This window comes from Gorilla gorilla, chromosome 1 (assembly GCF_029281585.2).
Source record: "Gorilla gorilla gorilla isolate KB3781 chromosome 1, NHGRI_mGorGor1-v2.1_pri, whole genome shotgun sequence".
In the NCBI taxonomy this organism is placed as follows: Eukaryota; Metazoa; Chordata; class Mammalia; order Primates; family Hominidae; genus Gorilla; species Gorilla gorilla.
Genome location: NC_073224.2, coordinates 120426195 through 120447998, shown reverse-complemented (window position 1 = coordinate 120447998; position 21804 = coordinate 120426195). Strand labels below are relative to the sequence as shown.

At 38.8% G+C, this 21804-nt stretch overlaps 1 protein-coding gene across 3 annotated transcripts in view; it reads right to left on the bottom strand.

Annotated features, from left to right (window-relative positions):
- Window positions 1–21804, bottom strand: part of SLC22A15 (solute carrier family 22 member 15) — a 94479-nt gene that overhangs the window by 22107 nt on the left and 50568 nt on the right. For all 3 annotated transcript variants that reach the window (XM_055356008.2, XM_004026409.5, XM_019020763.4), the window contains 4 exons: window positions 20976–21105; window positions 16406–16621; window positions 12677–12817; window positions 10616–10701 (listed from right to left, as the gene is read on the bottom strand). In XM_055356008.2, coding sequence (XP_055211983.1) covers window positions 10616–10701; window positions 12677–12817; window positions 16406–16621; window positions 20976–21105 — 573 coding nt within the window. The remainder of the gene's footprint in view (window positions 1–10615; window positions 10702–12676; window positions 12818–16405; window positions 16622–20975; window positions 21106–21804) is intronic.

The window sequence follows — 21804 nt, the reverse complement described above, 5'->3', positions numbered from 1 at the left end:
TCAAAAACCTTGTCTTAGAGCTTTGAATTTCTTTCTTCTGCTTGTTCAATTCTATAGCTGAGACTTTCCCGAGCATTTTGCATTTCTGTAAGTGTGTCCAATGTTTCCTGAAGTTTTCACTGTTTTTTATTTAAGCTATTTCCTTGAATATTTCCCCCTTCACTTCTTGTATCATTTTTTGGAGCTCCTTGCATTGGGCTTTGCCTTTTCCTGGTGCCTCAATTTAATAACTAACCTTTTATCTGTCAGAGGGAAGGTCTAGGCTGAAGGCTGCTGTTCAGATTCTTTTGTCTCATGGGGTATTCCTTTGATGTAGTACTCTCCCTCTTTTCCTATGGATGTGGCTTCCTGTGAACCAAACTGCAGTGATTGTTGTCTCTCTTCTGGGTCTAGCCACCCAGTGAGTCTACCTGGCTCTGGGCTGGAACTGGGGGTTGTCTGTATAGAGTCCAGTGATGCGAACTGTCTATGGGTCTCTCAGCCGTGGATAACAGTGCCTGTTCTGGTGGAGGTGCCAGGAGGGTGCAATGGACTCTGTGAGGGTTCTTAGCTTTTGTGGGGATTTTTGTTTGTTTGTTTTTTGAGACGGAGTCTCGCTCTGTCGCCCAGGCTGGAGTGCAGTGGCACGATCTTGGTTCACGGCAATCTCCGCCTCCCGGGTTCAAGAGATTCTTCTGCCTCAGCCTCCCGAGTAGCTGGGACTACAGCTGCGTGCCACCATGCCTGGCTAATTTTTATATTTTTAGGAGAGATGGTGTTTCACCATCTTGGCCAGGCTGGTCTCGAACTCCTGACCTTGTGATCTGCCCGCCTCAGCCTCCCATAGTGCTGGGATTACAGGCATAAGCCACTGTGCGCGGCCAGTTTTTGTGATTTAATGCTCTATTTTTGTGCTAGTTGGCTTCCTGCTGGGAGGTGGCACCTATCCAGAGAGCACCAGCTATGATAGTATGGAGAGGAACCAGCAGTGGGTGGGGCCCTAGAACTCCCAAGATTTTATGTCTTTTGCCTTCAGCTACCAGGGTGGGGAGGGAAGGCTGTCAGGTGGGGGCAGGGCTAGGCCACCCTCCCAAGGGATCCCTGTGGTGCCAGGCAGGAATGGCCTCCTTAGGGAACCAGCGAGCTCCCAGGGCCTTCCCTGCTGCTTCCTCCACCCCTGTATTTTGCTGGCTGTCTTAATTGACTCAGCTCCAGGTAAGGTGGGAAACTTCTGCAGTTTCTCCAGTGGGGGTATGTGTTCAGGAGAGGAGGATCTCCCTTTCCCACTTCCGAAATTGGGGCACTCAGTATTTGGAATGTCTCCGGGTCCTGCAGGAGCAGTCAGCTTCCTTCAGAGGGACTGTGGGTCCTCTCGGGATTGCTGGTTTGTTCTTGCTGTCAATCTGGAGCTAAAGTTCATGATGCAAGCCTCCACACAGTGCTCTGTTCATCTGAGTCAGAGCAGCAATCTACTCCTGCTTTCTGTCTGCCATGATGATCCTGATATTGTGGTTTCAATTTCCATTTCCCTAATGTCTGATGATGTTGAACAACTTTCCCCATATTTATTTGCCATTTTTATATCTTTTTGGAGAAGCATCCATTCAAATCTTTTGCCTATTTTTTCCTTATTATTAGAGTCCTTTCTATATTCTGGATACAAGTCTTTTATCAGATACATGTTTTACAGATATTTTCTCCCAGTTTGTGTCTTACTTTTCATTTCTGTAATAGAGTCTTTTAAAAAGCAAAAGTTTTTAACTTTATGAAGTCTAGGTCATGAATTTTTTTTCTTTTTGTGCTTTTGGTGTCCTAGTTAAGAAATATTTGCCTAACTCAAAGTCACTAAGATTTTTCTCCTATGTTCTCTTCTAGTAGTTGTACAACACAGTTTTAGCATTTACATTTCAGTTAAACAACCATTTCAAGTTTATTACTGCATATAATGTGATTTACAGGTTGAAGTTATATTTTTTGTATATGGAGATCCAATTATTTCAGCACCATTTTTTAAAAAGGTTATGTTTTCCTCATTGAATTAACATGTCATTTTCATCAAAAATTAATTGACCATGAGCACTTTTCTGTATGTATATTATGACTGAGTAAAATATTTTTAAAAGGTGAATGAAAATTCAGCTCTGTCAAAAAAAAAAATCAATTGACCATATATGTGGTTCTATTTCATACTCAATTCTGTTCCATTATCTATAGAGACATTCCTATGCCAATATTGTACTGTCTTGATTAATGTAACTTCATTATAAGTCTTTTTTTTTTTTTTTTTTTTTTTTTTTTGAGATGGAGTCTCACTCTGTAGCCCAGGCTGGAGTGCAGTAGCATGATCTTGGTTCACTGCAACCTCTACCCCCCGGGTTCAAGCAATTCTCCTGCCTCAGCCTCCGGAGTAGCTGGGATTACAGAGGTGCACCACCACGCCCAGCTAATTTTTGTATTTTTAGTAGAGACGGGGTTTCACCATGTTGGCCAAGCTGGTCTCGAACTCCTGACCTCAGGAGACCCACCCACCTCAGCCTCCCAAAGTGCTGGGATTACATGCATGAGCCACCATGCCCAGCCTATTGTAAGTCTTATAATCAGGTAAGTTAAGTTCTTCAACTTTGTTTTTCCTTGATAAAATTATTTTGGATAGTCCAGATCCTTTGAATTTCCATAAAAATTTTAGTATTGGCCAGGCGCGGTGGCTCACACCTGTAATCCCAGCACTTTGGGAGGCCGAGGCGGGCAGATCACCTGAGATCAGGAGTTCGAGACCAGCCTGACCAACATGGTGAAACTCCGTCTCTACTAAAACAATACAAAAAATTAGCTGGGCATGATGGCGGGCGCCTGTAATCCCAGCTACTTGGGAGATTGAGGCAGGAGAATCCCTTGAACCCTGGAGGCAGAGGTTGCAGTGAGCCGAGATCGCGCCACTGCACTCCAGCCTGGGCGTGACAGAGCAAGATTCCGTCTCAAAAAAAGTTTTAGTATTAACTTGTCAATTTCTATCACCAAAAGAAGACTGATGGAAATTTTACTGATATCACACTGAATGAAGATAAATCAGTTTGGGGAGTGCTGATATCTTGATATCTTCTGGTCCATAAGCATGGTAATCTATTTATTATTATTACTATTACCAATTCACTTAGTTCATCTTTAATTTTTCTCATCAGCATTTTAAAGTTTTTTGTAGTCATATACGTATTTCATAAAATTTATCCCTAAATTTTTCATATTTTTTATTTTATTATAAATGGCATTGGTTTATTTCAGTTTTAACTGTTTGTTGCTAATATGTAGAAAGAAAATTGTTTATCACATGACTTTGCTAAGCTCATCTATTAATTCTTACAAATTTCTTTTTTGTATATTCCTTAGGACTTTCTATGAAGGTGATCATGTTGTAGTCTGGTGAATAAAGACAGTTTTACTTCTGTTCCAATTTAAATCCCTTTAATTTCTTTTTATTGCTTTATTATATTCACTAGTACTTTTTGTACAATGTTCCATAGAAATGGTAAGAATGGACATCCTGGCCTTTTTCCTGACCTTAGAATATAAGTATTCAGTCTTTCACCAGTAAATGTGATGTTTACTGTAGGTTTTCCCTTAATACTCTTTATCAAGTTAAGAAAATTCCCGACCTCGTGATCCGCCTGCCTCGGCCTCCCAAAGTGCTAGGATTACAGGCGTAAGCCAAAGCGCCTGGCCACTAATTGGCTTTTAAATGTTAAACCAACCTTGCATTTGTGGGATAAAACTTGCTTAGTCATTATGTACTGCCTTTTTTATGCAGTGCTGGACTCAATTTGCTAATATTTTGTTTAAGATTTTTACATCTATATTAATAAGAGAGATTGATCTGTAGTTTTCTCTTCTTATAATGCCTTTATTTTGTTTGGTTTAGGTACCAAAGTAATTGCTGGCCCTTAGAGGCTAAGCTGGGAGAGTTATTCTCTCCTCTTTATTTTCTGGAAAAGTGTGTACAATTGATGCTATTTCTTTTGCGTTTCATAGAATTTACCAGTAAAGCCATCTGGGCCTAGAATTCTCTTTGTGGGAATGTTTTTAACTACAAATTCAATTTTTTTAGTAGATATGGTGCTATTCAGGTTATCTATATGTTTTTAAGTAAGCTTTGGTAGTTTATAATCTTTCAAGAAATTTGCCCATTTTACCTAAGTTGAATTTATTGACATAAAAATGTTCATAATATTCCCTTATTAATGCCTATAGGTTCTATAGTGATGTCCCCTCTTTCATTCCACATATTGGTAATGTGTGTCTTCTTTCTTTTCTCTTTATTATCTTGGTTAGAGGTTTAATAATTGTATTGGTCTTAAGGATTTTTCTCCATTGTTTGTTTTCATTCCATTGATTTTTTTGCTTTTATATTTATTATTTTCTTCCTGTGCTTGCATTGTGCTTAATTAGCTCTTCTTTTTTAAAATTTGTTATCTACTTTCTTAAGTTGGAAGCTTAGATCATTAATTTGAAAACTTTCTTTTTTTCTGATACTTAAAAGAATTATATAAATTTCCCTCTAAGCATTACTTTATTTGCCTCCCATAAACTATGATACAGTATACTTTATATTTTTTTGAGACACAGTCTCACTCTGTCACCCAGGCTAGAGTGCAGTGGTGCAATCTCGGCTCACTGCAACCTCCACCTCCCGGGTTCAAGGGATTCTCCTGCCTCAGCCTCCCAAATAGCTGGGATTACAGGTGCACACCACCATGACTGGCTAATATTTTTGTATTTTTATTAGAGACAGGGTTTCACCATGTTGGCCAGGCTGATCTTGAACTCCTGACCTCAAGTGATCCACCCACCTCGGCCTCCCAAAGTGCTGGGATTACAGGCATGAGCCACTGTGCCGGGCTGATACAGTATATTTTACTGTTCAATTGAAAATATTTTCCAGTTTTCCTTGTGATTTTTTTCTTCAATCCACATGTTTTTAGAAGGATGTTGTTCCATATCCATATATTTGAGGATCTTCCAGATATCTTTCTGTTGGTGATTTTTAGTTTAATTCTACTCTGGTCAACTAACTTGTTTTTGTAAATTTTCAGTTCTTCTAAACTTATTGAAACTTGTTTTATGGCCTAGAATATGGTCTCTCTTGGCAAATGTTCTGTGTGCACTTCAAATGGAATACATATTCTATTGGTTTAGGGTAGAGTGACCTATAAATCAGGTCCTATTGGTTGTTCAAGTCTATATTTTCTGTTTACCTTTTTATCAATCATTGAGAAAGTGATACTGAAGTATTGTGTTTCTTGGATTTGTCTATTTCGCCTTTCAATTCTATATGTTTTTGCTTTGTGTACTATAAATTTATTACAAGTATACACAAACACAGTTAGGACCACTCTATCCTCTTCATGAACTGACCACTTTCTTATTATGTGTTTATAGTTTTTATCAAATTTGCAAAGCATTTGAGCATTTCTGCAAATACTTTTTCTTTATCCCCTCCTTCTAAGACTAATATTACACTTATGTAGGTCACTTAATATTGTCCCACAACTCACTGATGTTTTGTTAGTTTTTTATTCAATTTTTTTGTTTCATGTTGTATAGTTATTTTATGTCTTTAACTGATCTTCTGTTTAGTGTTTAACCTGTTGCTAATCTCATCTACTGTATTTTTTTCATATATTATATGTTTCATCTCTAGATGAAAGTGTCTTTTTCTTTCCTTTGGCCTCTCTGCTTGTATTCTGCTTGTATTCTTAAGCACATGGAGTACATTTATAATAGCTGTTTTAATATTCTTGTCTCTTAATTCTATCATCTGTGCATTTTTGGGTTTGTTTCTATTGATTTTTCTTCTACTTGTGGGAGGCATTTTCCTGCTTATTTGCATGCCTGGTGATTTTGAGTGGAGGCTACACACTTAATGTTTTTTTTTTTTGTTAATGTTATTTTTTGGGGTGCTGGACTTTATTGTTCCTTTAAGTCTTGTTGGTCTTTGTTCCATGATGCAGTTAAGTTACTTGGAATCAACTGATCTTTCTGAGTTTTGTTTTTAAGCACCTTTATGGCAAAACAAACAAACAAACAAAAAAACCAGGGTTTTCCTAAAATGACTTTGACCTAGGATGTCTCTATCCAATGCTCTGCAACTGGCTGAAGAGAACACAAACCATTCATGGATTCAACAATCCAAGGATTGTTCTGTCTGCCACTTTCTGGTGGTCTCCCCCTGGCCTCAGTAGTTTCTTCAAATGCATGCTCAAATCAAAGACCAGGAGGTTTCTTCTGCAGACCTCTGGAGTTCTCCCTCTGTGTATCTTACTACTCTCCAGTATTTTGCTCAATAAATTCCAGACATCTTGGCTTCCCCAAGCTTCAATTTCTGTTTCTTCAATTTAGTAAGAATGCTATGATTTGTTGGGCTTCCCTTCCCTGCACTGTGGTTTGGCAACCATGTGCTAGGGCATTTTCAGAGCCTACTTTGTTTATTTTCTCCTCTCAGGGATCATTGCCTGTCCTATGCAGTCTGTTGTCCAATGTCTGAAAATCAATATTTCTTATATGTATATATTTTGTCTGGTTCTATTGTTGTTTAAAGCAAGTCAGCTGGTCTTCATCACTATCATGGCCTGAGCTTAAAGTTCCCATAGCATTTTGTTGTCAATTCTCATATAGTACTGATTATTATTATTATTTTTGAATCCCTAATTACTCTCATTAGATTGTAAATTCTTTGAGACCAGGAACTAGATTTTGTTTATGAATAGTATCTTTTGTATCATAGACACTAGAGAAGTCAAATAAAGAAATGTGCAGACCAACATTAGGAAAAGAAATGAGATACGAAGGTTCCACTAGGGCTGAGTCTAAGGACACTCCCTCACTAAGAACCGTGTTTATCATGCCATGATCTCCTACTGTTCAGATTCTCTGGCAGGACCACAACTGCCATAATCCTCATCGATGAGAGCCCAATGCCACTCTGATAACCCAGGTTCTTCAACACTGGCCAATTCCTATCAGGCCTGCACACTAAAGAGTTAAGAACTGGCTTTAATCAGGCAGCATTAATCCTCTGACTTCAGCTTCATTATTTACAACGAATACTTTGGTTCTAAAACTCTTATCTGGCCAGGCATGATGGTCATGCCTATAATCCCAGCACTTTGGGAGGCCAAGGCAGGAGAATCACTTGAGACCAGGAGTTCCAGACCACCTTACAAAAATAATTTTCTTTTTAATTTAAAAATTAGCCTGGCATGGCTGGCACATGCCTGTAGTCCCAGTTACTCAGGAGACTGAGGTGGTAAGACTGCTTGAGCCCAAGAGGTCAAGGCTGCAGTGAGCTATGACCACACCATTGCAGTCCAGCCTGGGAAACAGAGTGAGACCCTGTCTCAAAACAAACCATACAAAAAAATCTCTCTAAGAGTTTGAGAAAACAGCATTCCCAAAAGAGGACTGACTTTAGAGTTGGAAAGAATCTGAATCCCGGATGTGCTACTTACTTGCTATGCAACCTTGGACGTGTTGCTTGACCAATCTGAGCTTTTGCTTCCTTATAAAATGGGGATAATATATAATACCTTCTGCATATAAAGAGAATCCAGCACTTGATTAACACTTAATAAATGGTAGCAAGTGTTCTAAGGTTAATTAGAATCCTCCACGCAAGCACAGAGTTCAGGTAAAATGTCTGATTACTAATCTGGGAAAAACATTAGTGGCCACCTGCTAATATTACTCCCAGAGGAGAACATTTACTTCAACGCCAACCAGCATGCAAATATATACTGGGCAGGACACTTCTGTCTAACAATTATAAACCAAAGGCGGAGGAATGCCAAACAATCTATTTTCTGGCTTACTGGCTATCTCTTCTAGAGATACATTGTCACAGTCTCCACGAATGCTTCTGACACAGAGAACCACAATCAAATACAGGTGCTAAAAAATAATGGTGGGTAGAGGGTCACCTGAGTTGGCAGAAAGGCAAGACTGAAGGCATGTTTGGTAAGGAAAAGTGAGGGCAAAGGAACACAAAATGCAAACAGAAAATGAGTAATCTCCAAACTAACACAAGATGCTACAGAATTTTTCAAACAGCTAGGTCATTTTCTTTATATGTACTTATTAGAACTTTTATAAATGTAGCCTAAAGCTTTGAAAAACTTGAGATTAAAAAAAGTCAACAAAATATTTTAAAGAGTAAATACAAAAGGTTTAAAGAAAGTTTAAAGAACAATTACTATTTATCTGAAAGAAGAGAAAATTCAGGCATAGCTGGAAGACTTTGCAAGCATAGAAAGGATTATACAAAAAAGGTGACCATATATTCTCTCTCTAGTGATGAATTAAATGAAAGACAATGGGCTCAATGGTAGTGGAAGAGGATAATTTTAATAGTAATGGTTATTAATTATAGAAATTATTTATTAAAATTAAATAGTAGAAATATTAAAAATAGAAATAATTTCCCTGGAAATCTTTTTTTTTTAAATTGAGACAGAATTTTGCTCTTGTCACCCAGGCTGGAATACAATGGCACCATCTAGGCTCACTGCAACCTCCACCTCCTGGGTTCAAGCAATTCTCCTGCCTCAGCCTCCCTAGTAGCTAGGATTACAGGCACCCGCCACCATGCCCAACTAATTTTTGTATTTTTAGTAGAGATGGGGTTTCACCATGTTGGCCAGGATGGTCTCGAACTCCTGACCTTAGGTGATCCGCCCGCCTCAGCCTCCAAAGTGCTGGGATTACAGGTGTGAGCCACTATGCCCAGCTAAGAAATCGTTAAAAATAGACAATACATCCACGTTTTCTAAGTATAACAGAGGTAACATGCTCCTGAGGCACATTCGTGGAGTGCCAAAGATACTCTGCTACGCTGTTTCTTATTCAGTGTCCATAAAGGGGCACAATCAACAAAGGTCCAAGCTGCTCTCTTAAAACAGATTGTAATTAAATAGAGTGGTACTTGCTGGTCTGGAGGGGAGACCATACATCTGCCTTCACCATGGATTTTTGTCTTGTTATTTATAAGAAGAGATCATTCCAAGAAAGGGCCACATGTAGAGTCCTAGGGGATAGGTTACCTGGAGTGTGCAAATAAGTGGGAGGGAAGGAAAGATATTAATTGGCCTGGCTTATGAAGGTGTGATAGGTTACAGGTGTGTTTATAGGACTAGTGACAAGTTTTTCTCTATGAGGCAATAAACAGCTGGATTATTATTGCAGCTTAAAAAAAAAAACGAAACTGAATTCTCAAGGTACCTGCGCAAAACAAAATCTGCTGAATATAAAACTACAACGATTTGAAGTCCATCACAGTCTTACCAGAAGACAAACAAAACTGAGCACCTAGTTCTACAAGTCTATGGCAAGGCAATAGCTGGGGAGTTCCTCCTCTACTTAGCATTAGCAGGGGCACCCATTTGCTTAGAGAATAAAAAATGGGCAAATTTATTCAGTTCTCTAGTTTCCATGATTCTATGAAAATCACTTTAAAGCTGTTCTAAGTATTGGGTAAACTCTAAGTAGTGAGCAAATTACACTCGAGGCTCAAGGTATAGAACTCAGGGGGCAATCAACAGCAGAGTAGATATACTGGAGGGTTATAAAACAGGGAGAACACACGGCCTTGGGGTCTTTAATGAGACACGCAGAAATGAACCACAAGAAGCAATTTACCAAAGGAGTATTTAATACCTGATATACTCTGACAAAAAATGAATTCTTCATGTATTTCCAGTAGTTATCAAAACTTTACGTCAAATCGTCTCACAATGATTGCCTACTGGAGTGCAAGCTCCATAACAGAACCCTATCAAAATCCAAAAGCCCCTAAGACAGGGCTCTTGTTATATCACATGCTCCAGCATCAGAGAGTTGTTGTGACTCACTCCTCCTTCTAGAAAATCACGGCCAAAAACACAGTTCCCAAGGCAATCACTGGCATACCTCAGGTGTGCTAGTGAAAAAAGAGATTGAAAACCAGCAATAGCTACAGAATGTCTACACAGGGGCAGTAATCAGGTTATATTAGAATGCTAAAGGGATCCTTCTTGAAGCTGTGTTTGCACAGAAAAGCTACACATATATAAAAATATCAGTTTCCTAACTAGGTGTTTTCACATTTATATAAGACTAAGAGACTATCCATTGTCACCAACAGTGAATACCATCCCCATTATTCTTGTTGTTGGAGTTCCTTGAGAGTCATGGTGGAGATGTTGAGGGGTACCAAAGCCACCTTTGAGAACCAGTGGCTCTGCTCTGCAATCTTGTGGTTGGCTGTAATGACGAGTGCAATTTGCAACCTTGGATGAAGTTTCTTTCTGTGAAGAACTAATCAGTCCTCCTCATCATCAAATAAACAACTCTAACATCACCAATACTACATCTCAGTCACCCCAGATGGTAGCTTAATAGCCTGAAAGAATTAATAGTGCACCTCTACACACATTATTCACCCAGAGAATAGCTGAAGCAAAGGAAAGAATCTGGCCCATTATATCCCACACAATTGCTAAACAATATGCAATCACAGAAATGAAGCATGCCATATGGTCATCTCTCCACTATATTATGATTCATTGTAATAAAAGTACTGTTCAAAACCCTTGTAGAAATTTGAAAGGCATACCTTTCTTTTCTGGAAGAAACATTACAATAAGACAAGCCAGTCCTCCTAGGCACAGAAATGCTGATAATGTTCGCTTCCGACCAAACCTAAACAATAGAAAGAAATTACACAGTTCTCTTAAGAACCTTATAAATTCATCTGTTTCTTCCCAACCTTCTTATTTAAAAATCTTCAGTTTCATTATATATGTTCATCTCCTCTTAAGGCTAAGTGGCAAATGTGACTGATAGGAAACTGACTAGGACTCAAAATAAATAACCACTATAAAACAAAGGGAAAGTTGCTGGATGGCAGGATTAAGCGATTTGTGTGAGAAAAGGGCATAGTATCATTCTATCTATTTCCATAAGTCCTAAGTTTCAGACACTGTTTTAAATGTTTACCATCTATTATCTTATTTAATCCTAATAAAAGTCCTGTAGGCATGTACTATTATATTCTCCATCTTTTAGAGAATGAAACTGAAACAAGGAGAATATTCTAACAGCTCCCTTTATTTTCTGGTTACCTTTTCTGGTTTTATGCAGTTTAAAGTTTTGGCATTTTTTTTAAGTCTCTCTCTCTTAAAAATACACACAGAAAAAAATTTGTCAGTGGGTTAGAAATAAGTGAAATGCTATTTCATACTTTGTTGAGAGAAGCAATTTTCAAATAAAAGCCTTAGACTTGGAAGAAAGATATTAACATTAGAAAGTCTCCCTTTTCTAGGGGCTTACAACATGCTAGGTACTTTTACTAGGAACCTCAATAATTCTGATAATTTTGACAGTGAATTTTACAATCCCTGGTTTGGGGATAAGTACGAAGGGAGGCTTAGTGAAGAAACTTGTCAAAGTCATAAAACGAACGCATGGCAAAGACTAGATCTGAATTCAGGTCTGCCTGGTCACAAAGGTAGCATTCCTTCCCTCTGCTTCAGATTTCAATCCTAACTCTGAGTGGCACTAAGAAGGTCTTGAGTGTTCTTTTCCAGGTCATTTTGCTTAATTTAACAGTCAATATGGAAGGCCTTTCAAGTAACACACACCATGCTAGGCAAGCACCAGGGATACAAAGACACATAAGATACCCCCATGGATGGCTTCCTTATAACACTTTTAAGTGGCCCCAGAGGTATGCACAGGGTGCTAGAGCAGCACAGAGGAGAGGCATCTGGCACAACTGCAGGTGCTGGGAAAGATTTCTGAATACAATACCTGATCCAGCTCTTGGATCATGATGAGAGTAAGCTGTAGCCTCTATCACAGGGATCAGCAGAGGCAACTGGGAACACTCCCTGGGAGACAAGCCTTCAATTTAACAGAATCCAAACCTGCCCTTCAAAACACTCTAGACTAAAACCTCATGACAAGGGCATTAAGCACAACACCAAAGGAATTCTGAGTTTGGCTGGAATGATGATTTCTGGAGAAAAAGAAATGGCATAATCCAACTGATTCCCAGCTCATACAGAATGGGATTTTTAGGTGGCCTGGTCAGGCACTAAGTAACAGAAGCAATCTCAAAAACTGAGGAAAGGGTGCTCTATAAAATAACGTTTAAAATCTATCTCAAAACTGTGCCCACTGACAATGAGTAGCAAAAGAAGGTTTTATCTTCTGCCTCCTCAACAAAGTAAGATGGGCCACAGAAGACAAGAAAAGTCTTTCTAGTTCCTTCAATTATTTGTCTTCTTGTAAGAACTTCTAAATATTTATTGCTAATTGGGTTTATAGAGTTTCATCTACACAGAACTAATAATCTCATCTCTGGCGACTAACAAATTACATACAGACTACTCACAAACCCTCTGATGGTAATATTCAATACTATCTTGGATTTCGATATTCAATATTGAATTGAAATCTATATAAAAACTTGTAAACATGAAACTCAAGAAATCCTGCACTAAGAAATGAATTCTAACTGTTTTTAGATGGAAAGAAACTCTAATCACCACAGAGCAATCAGCTGATACTGCATACAAAGACAACACCATATAGATATGCATGTGTATCAGAGGGCATATGTGTGTGTGTGCATTCTCTATGGTGCACTTCATATTCATCCACACTTACTCACCATTTTTGGTTAATCAAGTAGATACAGAGAGGGTAAGATGGAATCTCTATGAGGCCAGACAGGGCCAGGTTGGCATAAATACTTCCACCTAGATCACCCGCACTCAGAGTTAGGCCATAATACACCAAGCTGCACACAAACCTGCAATTGGGAGTCAAAGGACCAGGAGGTAAAAGACAAGAAGGACAACAGAAAAGTACATAAGAATTTGCCAGAGGAGATTCAAATATTGGTTCAATATAATTGCTTGATCTGCTGCAAGCAATAAGCTTGTCTCTCCTACTAATTTTTCTATTTTAATCTAAATTTCAACACTAGGAAAAAACAAAAAAATTATGGGGGTTTGGAAATAATTCGAGCTATGTCTATATGTTATATAAATCAAATGGATGGCCAGCCCCTTAAAGAGGAAAGACATTGCATGTGCTTTCAGCAAGCATTTCTGCAATTAATAGAACACAATGACCCTATTCTTTATTTAAGGCAACAATTTATGGAACACTTGTTATAGATAGTTGTAATATTATTGAAATGATTCTAGAAAAGAACTCCCATGGAGAAAGCCAACAGAAGATGGCCTTAAGAACATGAGCTGAGAAGTGACTGGATCTTCAGTGGGTCACCTGCAGGCCCAAAATGACTGGCACTCCAATCCCCAGTGATCCAGACACTTCCCATTGCAGGTTTTAACCCCATCCTGCATTCAGCAGGTGCACATGCTACAGACTCCCAGAACAGAAAAGAAAAATTAAAGGTCACAGCAAAGGCAGGATCTTTTAGGAGGAACAACCGAGGAAGGGTCACTTAAAAAGCCATTAATTTATTTATGTACACCATTCCTGAAACAAACAGGGAGCTCCTCTTGGGTGGCAGGCATAGTGCTGGCACCAAGCCTCTCTCCTACAATCCAGGAACTAAAGAGCTGAGGAAGCCAAGTGCCAACCTAAAGATCCAAATCAGGGCTTCCTCAAACACAGTAATGGTGGTAGTAGGAACTTCTATGCCTAGGAAACTGCATTATTAAAATAAAACAAAACAAAATAGAATAGAATGAACAAAAATAAAACCCTGAAACTGGGCTTTACAAAAATATGAATATGTTTGGTAAACCACAAATTTCTATACAAGCAGTAAAACACCGAAGCTTTGTTAAGTTCATCAGGTTTTATGCTTTTGCAACGCAGTTTGATCAGTGTTTATTAAGGGGACATTCTCATTTGCTTCCCTTTAGTTTTCCTTAGAGAAAGTCTAATGAGCTGTGGCTACAATGAGATCAGTCAGGAAAGGGAAAGTTTTATTTCCATCTCTGCTTAATCTCAGAAGTGGGCCAAGTACCCCAGGCCATAGTAATGTAAGGAGAGAGAGATGTAAAGAGGAGGGACCCTCAAGCTGGAGTGGTTAGTAGTCCAGCCCTCCCTAGCAAATGAGCCAGAAGTATTATGCATGATTTCTTACTGAGATGAAGTGTTATTCATATACCAAGGACAACGGGCAGGATTGTAGCCAGGACATCACATGTAAGGATGCAAGGTGACACTGCATTGTCTGTTCTCACTGTCTCCCAGGTATCTTGCATGAAAGCAGAAGGCAAAATAAATTTAAATCCATGCAGTTTTCTAAAACGTTTTTAAAATCCCTTACACCTGCAGAAACAGCATTTACATAATGCTGTTTCCCAGTTGGTTTTCTGTGTCTGTTCTGCATTTACAATAGAAATTCCAGCCACACACACACACACACACACACACACACACAGACACCCCTATTTAAATCAAGCTGTGACAGTATCAAGTCAGGGCAAGAATAGACAAGCCAGTTCAGGACAATAGTGGAATTTAGTTCCCAGCTGGTGGTGAGAGAGAACAGGGAGAGCATGAAGCATGGAAGGTCCATTGTCCCCAGGGCTGGGCCTGTGCTCTGCAAGTTGCCTTCATCATAGAGTTGGTCATTGGGATCCATAATTACAGCTATTAAAATCACTTCAATCCTCTTTATGTCCCCCAAACAAAATATAAAATGCTTGCATAATATTTAACAGTATATTTAGAGCATCAAATAACTATTTAAAATGGCACTATTGTGGAAAATAACCAAAGGAACAGATGTTTAACACAGAGGTATAATTTGAATCCCCAGTTAAGGCTTTCTTGAATGACAGATCCACAGAGAAGATTTTAGAATTTTATAGCATCTTCAAAAAGAATGGCAATATGTGGAGTGACTGTCTCTATTATCACATGTTTTAACATTCTCAGCCTCAGGGAAGAAGTTTATTTGGCTGTGTAAGAAATAAAATGAACAGGGACAGTCTCCCTGGCCCTAAGTCTAGGGTTTGTTTGTTTGTTTATCCATTGAAAGCCAGAACCCAGAAGTTAATATACATGGGGAAAAAAATAAAAATAGTGAATAATCTGCAACAAGTAGGTGGTTCCTCCAAGGCAGAGGTTGACTGACTGTCTATGTGATACACAAATGTAAAGTTTTATGGAGCCCTAAGTACCTGAACATACTTTGTAAGTATTTGCTTTTGAATGGGTAGAACCTCAAATTAGCAGCTCCTATGTTGTGTTGTCAGGTTTGGCTTTCAACGGTTTTCTTAATCTCCATGCCTCCAAGCCTCAACATTTATTATGCATCTGTGATATTCCTAGTGCTGTGATGGTTCTGTGGGGGAAAGCAGCAGTTGGTTAACATGGCCCCCAACCATACAGGTGGCAGCCACTGCTTGGGTAGAAAAAGAGTATATGATATAGAAAAATATCTTTGCAGCTTCTTATTCTAAAGCTACTATTCTTTGTAGCTTTATACATAAGATCACTTTCATATAAAATCACTTTCCTTTATCCCTGCATGAAATGTAGGGCTCCATGCAGGCTTCATGGCAAATACATATAAGCCACAGCACAACTGTCCTTTAGGCTAGTAGGTATGATTTTGCCCAGATAACACTTATGGCACATTAGCAGTATGTACAATATCAAAACACATGTGCAATCCACAAATTGTATGCACCCATCCATTTCTCCTCTTTCTACGACTTCATTCTTTAAATGAAACCATCTTGAACCGCTGAATGCAACTTACACTCACGCTGAGAGCATTTTGAAAGGCAGGTGGGAATAAGCTAAACAACCAGAAAAATCAGGTTCAGAAAGTGCTCATCAGTTCAATCACTGATTTACATATGTGGCTTAGGGGTCATCACTTCAAACTCCTGGGGTCCCATCTGTACAAGCGATCATATTTAGCCCACCTCAGTGAGTTAGTGAGTGGGAGTGCCACAGAAAATGCAGCATGGAGCACTGCAATCAGAATGTGCTAGCAAACTGCTTGATGCCAGTGCCAAAGGTAAGTATTTTTAAAGTCCTATTTAAAAACTCATCTATTTCTACCATGCTTATTTGCTTTCTTTCCTTTTTTGCAGGGGAAGGGGCAGGAAGGCTTAAATATTTATGATAAATACCTCAAAAGCAAAGATGTGCTTCTGATGTCTACTTACTCAAGCTCAGTGGACCTGCCCATCAGGCACTATCATCTGCTGCTTGAGAAAGACGGGGCTGCACAAGCAGAAAACCAGGCGCTAAGGATCAGGAGCCTTGCTGTTGAGAAAACAACCTCAAGCTAACAAAAGAGGTAAAATTCCCTGTACCCTGAAGAAGGAGCAGGATATCAAGAGAACCTTGAGCAACCTTAGTTAAAGAGCAACAGAACACGCCTTAGTATAATTACCAGATGAACATCAGGATCAAAGTGTGTCCTAACAGGACCCGGTAACGAAACAGATCCAGGAAACTTCCAGTCTCCCTGCAGCTCCTGTTGGCTGCGTGTGTTAGTGAGAACGTGCACTTGAGTTTGCGGTTCCTCTTGGCAATGAGGTACAGCGCCTCTTCAGCCTCACTCAGTCGACCCTGGGAGTATAACCAACGAGGTGATTCAGGAATGAATCTGAAAGAGATGTCATTAAAGCCTGTATATTCATATAGGTACACGTGCACAGGAAGGAGACAAATCACCTACTCAGTACGTGGATTCCTGCACCATAAATGGGATTCCATGTTAGACTTAAAGTTTGACTCTCCCAATAACATATGAAAGGGCTACTTTCAACAGCATGCTAACATTAAATGGTAGTCTACTTTATCACTGAAAACCAAGAACATGCTTTTACAATTGCAGTTTAAAAAGCAAACAGTATGCATTTATTTTTAAATAAATTTTAATATGTGAATTTTAATATGTTAAATATTAACATATTATTCAGTCTATAGGACTGAATAATGAAAATTCTTCATAAAGCACAGGTCAAAGATATGGCTCTAAATCCTAGCCAAGTGTTGTTTGAAAATACTGTAGAGACAATGGGTTTTTTTAAGTTCTAAAAAAGCCTCACAAAGAAGATAGAAATCTTTATTATCTCATCAGGAAAAAAAAATTTAAACTCAAATATTTTTAACATAGTGACATGTAGGAGGTAGAGATTATCTTAAGACTACACATAAAGATGAAACCAAGTTTACCAAAGCTACTTTTGAGTGTTTACTGCTTCAAAATACTCAAATCACCTGACACACTGGCTTTAATATGTCCTGAGGATATTTCCTGATCCCCCAAGACCTTAAAGAATAGAAGTTATTTCCTGACCAACTTCTAGTTACAAAACAACAGTTATTTTCTAATGTAACTACAAAGTGTTGGACAATTATATTGCCATTGATATATTCAAAGAGTTTCAAAACTTAAATATTATGTATCTTTTTGCCTCTTCCCCATTTTGCCTACACTTTCAGAGGACTTTCCAAAGACAAAACCAAGGCAGGAATATGGAAGCCTTGTTTACAAGACACAAATCAAGATTGTTTTTTTTTTTAAATCTAATTTGACATTATCTGCCTAAAATGAAACTTAGATGAATAAAACTGGCTATTTACGGTGCTTTATAGAATTCACTGTGCCTTCTAATAAGGATAGTGAATTAGGAACAAACACTACAGGATTTGGAAACTTAATGGACAGCCAGTCTGTCAACAGCCATTTACTGAGCATTTCAATTTTGTACAGAGTAATGTAATGGTGCTGAAAGGAAAGATGCTGGAAACCAAAAGGCAGGAGTTTTCCCAGGAGCTTTGCTACTGAGGAAAGGAATATTCACGCACAATATTTGATTGTCAGCAAAAGCAGGAACAAAGGCCATCTATAACATCCTGAAAAATCCTTCCATTTACTTCTTCATTGCCATTTGATTATTATTACGGACAAACAAATAAATAATCAAGTAAAACATTGTTCTGTTGAAGTTAGGTCTGCAGGTTATGAGTAGGATTTATTGGCCCTATCCATAGGGGCATATAGGAGCTATTACGTAAAACCACTTGATTATGTCTAAATGAAAGAGGACTACTGTGATAAATATTGAGAGAAAATATATGATAATAAAAATTAATTATTTTGGGGAGGATTGGGAGGAATAAAAAAGAAACAACAGAAAATACGCCAAAATATTCACAGTCATTATCTTTGGGTTGTATGTCATTTTCTCCTACCCTTAGCCTCTCTGTGTTTTCAAAATTGTTTATAAGCAATAAAAATTACTTTTAAAACTTTATAAATCATTTTAAAGCTGGTATTTGAGAGACACGAAGGCTTTAGAAATTCGGCTCTGAGTTAATAAAACTATTTCTACCTGGCAAAGGGTTTATCTTGATCATGAAAACTTACGGTCTTATATTTCTTTGCATTTTGAGAGGCCAATAAGCTTGCTTCTAAAGAGGGTCACCTAGTTGCCAGTGGACAGATTTGGAAACAGAGTTCCAACACACTCAGATTATACGTACAAAACAGTAAGACAAGTTTTTAAAAGAAAGAGCAGGCCTTTGAACATGCCGTCCTCTACATAGCAGCAGGGTCATCTGTGCCGTGGGCTCCTTTGAAAGCTAAAATGCTAATTTAACAATGTTGCCCAACTCAAAACCGCTCCATGAATATCATTAAAGGTGGCAAATCTTTGTAAATTAAGGGGACCCTGGTTTTCAGAAAAAAAGTAAATCTACTGAAATTGAAGTATTGTGAAAATAAGGAATTTTTAAGCTAGGTAAAAATGTTTCTGGTAAACAAGGTATATAATGTGGCTTCTTATGTTGCTGATTACAAATTCTGAAGGTGATTCCAAATGTTTTTGTGCCAACATTTGTGCAATGTCCAAGGATCTACTGTGTGGAAACCCCTGGCTTTGGTACTGGGGAAAATGTTATCATGGAGCAAAGAGCCTGCTACTGTTGGAGAGCTCTCAGTTTAGAAAGAGAGAACATGGCTCCATTATGAGGCAGAAACATAAGGACCACTCAAAGGGTATGGGTGAATGCCGTGGAATTCAAAAAAGAAAGACAATGACTTGTAGCTGAGGCTATGATCAGGAAAAGATTGGGTGGACGGCATTTGAGAAAATCAGGACAGTGGTGTACTTATCAAATAAGAAGATCTGGGCAGAAGATTGTTGAAAAAGCAGACACAGCACTGAGTAGCAGCATGGAGCAGAAAAGCATAAGGAACAAGTAGTGCAGTGTGCCTGAACATAGGATGGGAATAAATTAGGAAAGATAAATGGAGGCTGACTGTGGGAAGCCTTACATTCCAGGCTTAGTGGAGTAAGTAAATATTTAAATCTCATGAGTTCTTTTCTCTCTGCTTTCTATTTTTCACGACCTGAACTCACTTCCCAGTGAGGAGATGTTTCCACCTAGCACTAAACAGTAACTAGTTCAGACTATATATTAAAAAAAAAAAAGCAGAACAGCTCAGATCATCCAGTGAAGTGGTGCTACTATTAACGGGGAGATGAAAGCCAGATAAGATGGAGAAGTAGGAAATTTACGAAACATTTTAAAAGAAAATTTATTTATTCATCAATATTTACATAAATGTTTATTAATTCTAAGTACTATAGTAGGCACCCATTTATTACTTTCAAAAACTGACAATATACAAGTTAATAAAATCATATTAGTTTCCTCTTCTAATAAAATTATCTCACTCAAATTCATATAACTAAAAATACATTTAATAAATTTTATTTTTAAAATATAGGCTACTTCTACTCTATTCATTTTTGCACTTAACATTCTCTTGCTTTCAAAAATGTATGAAAAATTTCAATTTAGTCCCCACCAAATCTCAATTTAGACCCCGGATAAAGAGTAAATAAATTAAAGAGCTGTCAGAATTAAAACACTACTACAGGTCTCCTTCACTTTATGGCATAGATGAAGGCAGGAAATACTGGCTGAAAATTTTGTTTATGTCAAAGATTTTGATGATTACCATCAGAGATCTGACATCTCAGGGAAGAAAAGCCTTTCATATACCACTTAAAAAATTCTGCCAGGCGCGGTGGCTCATGCCTGTAATCCCAGCACTTTGGGAGGCTGAGGTGGGCAGATCACCTGAGGTCAGAAGTTCGAGACCAGCCTGACCAACATGGAGAAACCCCGTCTCTACTAAAAATACAAAATCAGCCGGGCGTGGTGGCGCATGCCTGTAATCCCAGCTACTTGGGAGGCTGAGGCAGGAGAATCACTTGAACCCAGGAGGCCGAGGTTGCGGTGAGCCGAGATCACAACATTGCACTCCAGCCTGGGCAACAAGGGCGAAACTCCGTCTCAAAAAAAAAAAAAAAAAAAAAAAACTTCTGGGGAAATGGGCTTACTAAGTTGGTGGCCTGCCTTGTAACATCTGTGTGTTTTAGAGGGCCATGGTATGACACCCTTGGGCAGTCATTTATAGAGTCCTTCCCTGACCAGGGAATCATCCTGCCACTGCTATGAGGCCGTGCACTCTAAGGATTTCTCCTATATCTAAGACTCTTCCAGAGTCAATGTTTAGAGGCCCTGAAATGACACTAATCTGTAGGATGAACAGTTGTCACTGCATATCCAATATGAATACACTGTTCTACAAAATCATACCTCAGTCACACACCTAGCACATAATGTGATCCAGTCTGAAGACCTTTAAGGTTGAGGTATTAGGTTAAAAAAGCAATTGGTTGCCTATGCCAACAATGTGAAGGTTACAATGCAGTGTATTGAGAGGTTACTTTAAACAAGGGATACCTGCATTCTGAATTAATTAAGCATCTCTCTTCCCAGGAGCTGCCAAGAATTGGAGCACTTGCAGAATTTAGTTCTTCACCAAAGTCAGTGCAGGCAAGCTCCTGAAAGGGAATAATGCTGCTCATTGACCCACATCCTCTTAAGACATTGCTTTGGCTTTTTAAATTAAAACTCTATGAGGAAAAACTACTTACAAAGATAAGAGAAAGACCACCGTTCCCTGCAGGTTAACCAGAATGGCTAGGGTCCTCCAGGAGCGGATGAAGTATCCTAACAGGGCATATTGGGCAATGCCAACTGCAAAGAAGAGGCCGCCAATCGATCCTAATTCAGGGAAAAGAGAACTGTCACTGGAGAAAGCACCATCTGCAGCACCATTTCCAACCCCAAGTTACAGAGCCAATTTCTTCCTGGTGAGATGTCAGCCCTATGCTGGCAACTATAAGAGGCACACCAGAAAAGAAAAAAAATCTACACTAAGTTGAACATCAGAGAATGAAAGTATCATAGAGGCCAGAAAATTAGTGGAAATAAAGGGAAGATAGACAAAAAATACAAACTATATGGGGATATATAAATTTTAAGAATTTGTCTAAATGCTTTCTGCATTGCCTGTTGTACTGACATTTGCCTGAACCTCTGGCTGAGGCTTGGAAATATTTTTGCCATATGGGTAATACGCTTTTTAGGTCATGAGGTTATTGCAATACCAGAAACTTAATCTTTATCACACAGGCTGCCCTTGAAGTTGCTTTCTTTTCTTTTCTTTCCTTCCTTCCCTTTTTTTTTTTGAGACAGAATCTCGCTCTGTCGCCCAGGCTGGAGTGCAGTGGCAAGATCTTGGCTCACTACAACCTCCACCTCCCAGGCTCCCGGGTTCAAGCAATTCTCTGCCTCAGCCTCCCAAGTAGCTGGGATTACAGGCGCCCGCCACCATGCCTGGCTAATTTTTTTTTTTTTGTATTTTTATTAGAGATGGGGTTTCGCCATCTTGGCCAGGCTAGCCTTTAACTCCTGACCTTG